Here is a 6,811-nt window from a genome sequence, read left to right as displayed (position 1 = left end):
ATATTGAGGGCTTAATTGCAAAATTGAAGTTACTTTAACCTAACTATATAAGTCACCTTTAACTATTTTCTATATGAGAGTTTTTCACAATTGAAGAAAACGTAGTTTTTGTAAAAAAAAAAAAATATTTTCTTTCTTTGCCACCACTCCCTTTGTGTGAAAGAGAAAATTACTTATGAAGCAATTTTTGAGAAAGGTTCGGCTAAGATTGTGAAAAAGAAGAAAAGAACAATTGTTGTCCTCGTTGCTAGCACAAAGTATAGTTAAAAACTCATTCCTTTGTTGATGGTTCAAGTGCAATTGTGTGTAATACCATTGGAGGCCAAGTACTTGATTGGATAGGGTTTTCGCTCCTTGTGGTGTTCGCGGGATTGCTTCGGAAAGTACCATCGTAATTACGAAATTACATGACAAGGTAACTTTCTAATCAATAATTTATTTTGTGTTTTTATGTATTAAATATCACCAAAGTGATCCATGGGTGGAGACATATTTTGTTGTTTAGTTATAAAATTTTTAATTTTCTTTCCGCTGTGTATTTTGAGCATATCATCCATAGTCAAACTCATCATTTTCGACGAAAAATCTGCATGTACAATTACAAAGGGATAAAGACGAATTGTTGGATGGAAATTGTTGCTGTCAAAGGACTTCTCTTAGATTTCGAGAAAAAATATATATATATATATATATATATTATTTTTTTCTCTCTTTTATATTTTTTATTGTTCAAAAGTCAATGCGTTTGTTGGAATTCAATTCTTTCTAACTTTTCTGAAGTGTGGAAATAAGTGAGGAGAAAAAGTGAAAGAAAAGTTAAAAAGAAATTTAAAATAGACTCAATTTTTTTTAATACTGTTAACTTAAAATAAAAATAAAATACAAAATTTTATATAAAAAATAATAATATCAAAATATTATATTAAAAAATGTCATAACAAAAGGAATAGAAATCTCCGAACTCTTATCGTGCCCCCATTAGTTCTCCATAATCTAACTTTATGCCATGTGTCCTTCACCCACTAAAGATTTCTTAATGGCAATTTCATGCTGTACACTCAAGTTAAAAAAAATATGGAAATTGTGGCAATCTTGTGCCGTTTAGAATGAAGTAAAAAAAAGGGAGAGCATAACTACAAGGCAAAAAATTATCAATTTAAGGCAAATTTATTTGTTTGATTAAAATGTTCTTGTGGGCAATTGGGCAACCCTATCATCGTGAAAAATTCATATCAAGTATTAAAACTAAACTTATTTATTCATCTAGCATACACATAATGGTTTTGGGTTTTTTTTTTATAAGTAATATTGATTCTATGAAATTAACAAAAACAATACAGTACAAGGCATAACAAAAGTAACGAGTGAAAGTAAGTAAAAGGAAGCCAAACAAGCGGACTCGCCATCAGCAAACCGCCCAAGGGGCACCGAAACTCACCCAAGACACCAGCCCCTGCCCATATCATGTATCTACAAAAAGTGAACTACAACAGACTTTGCACAAGGAACTAAAATTTCAGTCCTCAGCCCATCCGCTCGTCTCAACAACTCTTCCCAAATTTTTTTTCAATTGACCAAAGGAAATTGACGATTAGAACAAGCTAAGGTATAATGTGGTTCTCTAAAGCAACGATCAAGATCAAGGAGGAAAACAAGAATGATTATGCAATTTCAAAAGAAAAAGGGTAGGGTTAGAGAGGATAAAACGGCGTCGTTTTTTTAAGGTTCTTTTGGCAACTAGAATAGCTCCAAACGGCGTCGCTTATGGAAAAACAAAGATCACTTCCTTGGTCATCCGGAACGGTGAGTCTCACAACGGGGGAGGGGGGGGGGGCGGCGTGGGTGTTTGAACTCTTGAAGCAGTCTGCGGCCTTTCTACTGATCCGGTTATCCTTGGGCTACTTTGGGCTCAAGCTTTGGCTAAGTTCCAAACCCTTGATTTATTGGGCTTGTGCTTTGAGTTTTGGTGTTGATGGGTTTAATTTTAAAAAATTTTCTTAATACAGTTTTATGAAAATGATAGTAAAATGGTAGAAATGAAAGATATTAGTGCTGTAGTATGAATTTTAGAAGTATTGGGACATAAAATTACTGAAATAGGAAAATATAAATAAATGTTTAGTAATATAAAGTAGATTTGAGTACATAGAAAAATAATAAAACATATATTCAATTACATAGAAAAAAAGATAAAATTAGGTAAAAAATTATTTAGTTATAAAAACTGATTTAAATAAAAAGTAAATAATAAAATAGAGAAATAAATAAACATTTAATTACAAAAAAATAGATTTATGTAAATATTAAATATACAAAAAGTAAATATTTAGTAGTAGAAATAGATTTATTTAGATTGAGAATTCATACATGGAAAATGAATGTATATTTAGATATAGAATAGGTTTAGGAAGAAATATAAAACGTGGGAAAAGTTGAAATGTTAGACATAATCATAAGATACATAGTTATGTAAGTTTATGTAGATATATAATGGGAATAAAAATGAATTAGGAAGAATTAAAATTAAAGTGTAATGAAACAAAAATATGAAGCTATCAAATTGGTTGAAGTAGATGGCTTATTTATAAAATAGGGATGGATACAAATAAGGAGAGAGAATGAAAATAGGATAAGATAAAAAAAATACTAATATATATAGGATTACCATTTAACTTAATGCCGATGATAGGGTATTCACACGGAATGTGAAGAGTTGCAATTCTGAATAAATTTTCTTAGGTTAGGAATTCTGATTAAGACTCCACCAATACGATGAGAGGGTCTTAATCTTGAATTCTATTGTTTCTAATTCTAAATAAATAAAAATTATATATACTCAATCAATCAAGATATAAATACAAAATAAATATAATAATAAATGTAAGAGAACAAATGACATATATTTACTTAAGGTGTCAAAAGATAAATATAGAATTGTGAAAAGTAATAATATTCATGAATAACAAATAAATAAATGAAAAGTAATAAGATATTCAATGATGGTAAATTCATAATAATAAATACATTTAAAATATAAAAGGTAAATATTTAGTTACAAAAAATAGATTTTGTAAGGGTTATAAAAAAAATAGGACAAATAATAAAGAAGGTAAAAATTGAATTAAAATATATAATAATAACTATAAAATGAGATACCTTGCTTAAAGACTATAGAATTTAGGTAAAAGGAAAATCCATATAGAAAAATAGATATACACCTGAATGATATAAAAAAAATATAATCCACAATATACATGTCCATAAAGAAAAATAAACAAAAAAGAAATCTCAAAGAAATACAAAGAAGATATCAGAAAGTTTAGATACAAATATTAAATTGCATAGGTACATCACACATGACTATTACATCATTAAATGTTACGGCATGTAGATATTTTATATACATGAGTATAAGCCTTGATGATGGAAGTTTTCGAAAGATCTTGCAAAGGTGAGTTTTCTTCAAGGAATTTCGTAGGTGAAAAGATGCCTCTAAGTTCCATCAGTACGATGAGAAGGTTCGGAGATTATCTTTAATTAGAGGTTTCTGATCGTAATAGGGTTGCATTCATAAAAATGTTATTTTTTACAAATGCGGAGGATTACTGATAATTATATGGGTGAGAGAATATCTCTAGATCCCACCAATATGATGAGTGGATCTTGAAAATAACTTCAATACAAGGTTGTCATCTGATATTATTTGTGTTTCATACCATGCATTTCACGAGCGCATCATATGCACGTCACCTCTCGTAAACTCAAATAAAATATTTTGATTTGCTAGTAAAATAGAAGATAAAATAAATAAATAATAATCAAGGGAACATAATCAAATAAACTTGAGAATTAAAGCACCAAAAAGATAACCTATAATTAAGTGGTACCGTTCGTGGAACGGGCGTCACGGGAGTGTTAATCTTTCCCTGTGTGTAACCGTGCTCTTGAATTCAACTTTAAAAATTATAGACTAATTTAATGTTCTTTCAACGGACTTAAAATTGATTTAGGATCTTGTCGATTAGAATCGAGTCAATAAGTGACCAATCACACCTAAGAAAAAAGATTAGTGATGACTTTTAATTTTTCTCATGTCTAGCGGTCGGGTTCTTGGACCAACATGTTACAACAACAATCATAACTTTACATTTAACAATTACTATGGACTGATTGTCTTTATAAGTTTTGTAAAACAATTTCTATTTAATGAGATTATTTTCTTCCTCTTTGAGTATATTATTTACGCTTGGCCAAAGGGGAGGGGTGATAACTCAAACTATAAAGTACTTGCATCAAAAGTGTTAGATACAATCAAAATAGAATACAATATTGCAACTTTCATTAATCAAGATGATAATTTGATGTGCGTACCTGATGTGTTCGCAAATTGCTAGTTGCTTTAGAGATGAATTAGGGGTGGAAAAGGTTTTGCGGCGAGAGCTAAAAGAGACAAACAACTAGAGTTTTTTTTTCTTTTTCGATTTTCTATTTTATTTTTATTCTTTTGTAGATAAAATATTATATCTTTTTATATGATTTTTTTGAAATTATGCGACCGGCTGCCCAGATGGGGATTTTTGTCGACACACAATTTTTATCTTGGATTTATAGTTATTTGTCTTGTAGTTATGATCTCTCTGAAAAATAAATAGAGAAAGCTGCAGCTGTTGATTTTGGTCAAGAAAAAAACCCTAAAATTCAAGTTCATGAACTTGAAATGGGCTATGGCTTTTTCTTTTACTTTTCTATTCGACAGTAATGTTTCAGCTTTAATAAAAATTTCTTTTTCATTGATTTTTTAAATTTCAATATTTTTGTTTTTGAGGTTTGTTCAATTTTATATTTATTGATCCTGTCTTAATGCTTGGGGATTGGTAGAGGAATCAAATTGAGGAGAAAAGCGTATTAATCTGATTCTGTCTCTTGTTGTTCCAGCAAGAACAGCAGATGAATCTGCCTGGGCTGGATTGGGATCTGATGGAAATAAGATTTTCATTTGACTTCCTCTCAAGAAAAAAAAAAAAAAAAACCCAAACAGAAGTTGAAGAAACCAAGCATAAAAAACAACAAGAAGGAAAAGCAATGAAATGATCTTTCAAGAAAAAGGGGTCATAGATTAAGTGTTACAGGCAGGCTGTACTGAAAACAAAGATGAAGAAAGATAATTAAAAATCAATTAATATCATCTTATTCAACTAAAAAGTAAACCTCAAGATGTGTTTGCAGTTGACAACATACACCAATAATGCAATGAACATGGACGACTGACAATGGGACAAGGCAAATGCGTTGTAATACTTTGATCTTCCAAGTCATAAACATAAAGGTTTTTATCTTCAGAATAAGTATAATAGATGGAGTTTCTCCTTATAGAATCAACTACCGGATAACAAGTACCGTAAAAATCATCTGTGAGGAAAATTGCATTGTCGCCTATACTTTTCACCTCCACCCATTCCCTTCCACAGAAATCAAACTTGAAAACTCCAATATCGTGAGTCCATTCAAACGATTTCAGCGATAAATATTTGCAGACAAGTAACATCTCTCCAAAAAATTCAATCAAATAGGATCTATTGTCTTCAATGTGGAATATATTTGATTCGTTTCTGATAGTGTTCAATTTTGTAAATCGAAGACTTGACCCTTCAAACTCTATCGTAAGCAAAGAATACTCCGGAAGAGTGAGGCAATAAATCTTTCCTCCAAGCGTTGTCATACTATAGAGAAAATCTTCCACCTTTTGTTTGGAAAATTCAGAATCACCGGGAGAACAAAATATGAAGTCCTGATTGCCATCAATGAGGAGGATGCGGCAGTTTGGATCACTTGGAGGTGCCGTGAGAATGCCGATGGCCAATTTGAAATTCAAAGGAGGAAGTTGAATTGTCTCCATCGATGAAAGATTTAAAAGAAAACAATTGGGTGAGACACGATCCACTAACACTAACCATCCAAAAGATGAACCACATATCAATTTATTACGCATCTCAGGAATGATTTTAGTATAATACCGATGTTGTGATACGCTGAAGAACGTTTGCCTTTGATTATATTTTCCATGAGAGATAACAAGCCAAGGGTAAGGTTGAGATATGCACGGAGGAAGAGAATATGAAAGTCTTTCTTCCTCCGTTGTTGCTTCCTTAGCCATAATAATTTCCTACATCAGAATAATTTAATTACTTAGTTGCTATCAAAACACATATAGACGGAGGCGAGGGGTGCCAATGGGTTCATGCCCCTGACTTTTTGTCCTAGAGTAATTAATTCTCACTGAACCAACTGTGACCAGCAAGAGTTTCAAACTAAAGTCCGAATAATGCCAAAATCAAAGAGCATCATAACGATATTTGAAGGAGGAGAATAAAAGACAGTTCCATAGCAAGATGCAAAGGCATAATCCATTATTGCCAACTAACAGTGCACAAAGTAAAACAAGATTGTCCGATTCTTTTTTTTCTTTTTCTTTGATGAAATAGAGAATTACACATGTTATAAAAAGCTATCCTGTAATAATAAAGAAAGTCAATTTTTATGAAATAGGTTTGCCAGTAATTATTTAAGAGTTGGAAGATGCAGAATCTATAATTATTACTAATTAAATTTGCTAATATATAAATAACACATTGTTGAGAATTTACGATCCTAATTGAAGTTTTTCTGCTACAAAACACCAATGGATTTTACTAAAGTATGATTATTATTTAAAAATCAAGCAATAATATAAAAAGGAAAATTAGGGTTAATTCATACCTTAAAAGTCAGAAAATCCCTTATTGAGAATAGAATACTTCCTTTGCTTCCTTCT

At 30.8% G+C, this 6,811-nt stretch overlaps 1 protein-coding gene across 1 annotated transcript; it reads right to left on the bottom strand.

Annotated features, from left to right (window-relative positions):
- Positions 1–5,190: 5,190 nt before the first annotated feature.
- Positions 5,191–6,154, bottom strand: LOC148762879 (F-box/kelch-repeat protein At1g57790-like). The gene has a single exon (XM_088806655.1). The coding sequence runs from the start codon at positions 6,152–6,154 to the stop codon at positions 5,210–5,212; it is 945 nt and encodes a 314-aa protein (XP_088662781.1). The 3' UTR covers positions 5,191–5,209.
- Between the last annotated feature and the right edge of the window lie 657 nt (positions 6,155–6,811).

Source organism: Theobroma cacao, chromosome 5 (assembly GCF_053813885.1).
Source record: "Theobroma cacao isolate CCN51 chromosome 5, ASM5381388v1, whole genome shotgun sequence".
NCBI lineage: Eukaryota > Viridiplantae > Streptophyta > Magnoliopsida > Malvales > Malvaceae > Theobroma > Theobroma cacao.
The sequence above is the reverse complement of the archived record's forward strand: the minus strand, read 5'-3'. Positions and strand labels throughout refer to the sequence as shown.

Coding starts and splice junctions, on each gene's coding strand:
- LOC148762879 (XM_088806655.1), bottom strand. CDS start 6,154: ATGGCTAAGGAAGCAACAACGGAGGAAGAAAGACTTTCATATTCTCTT.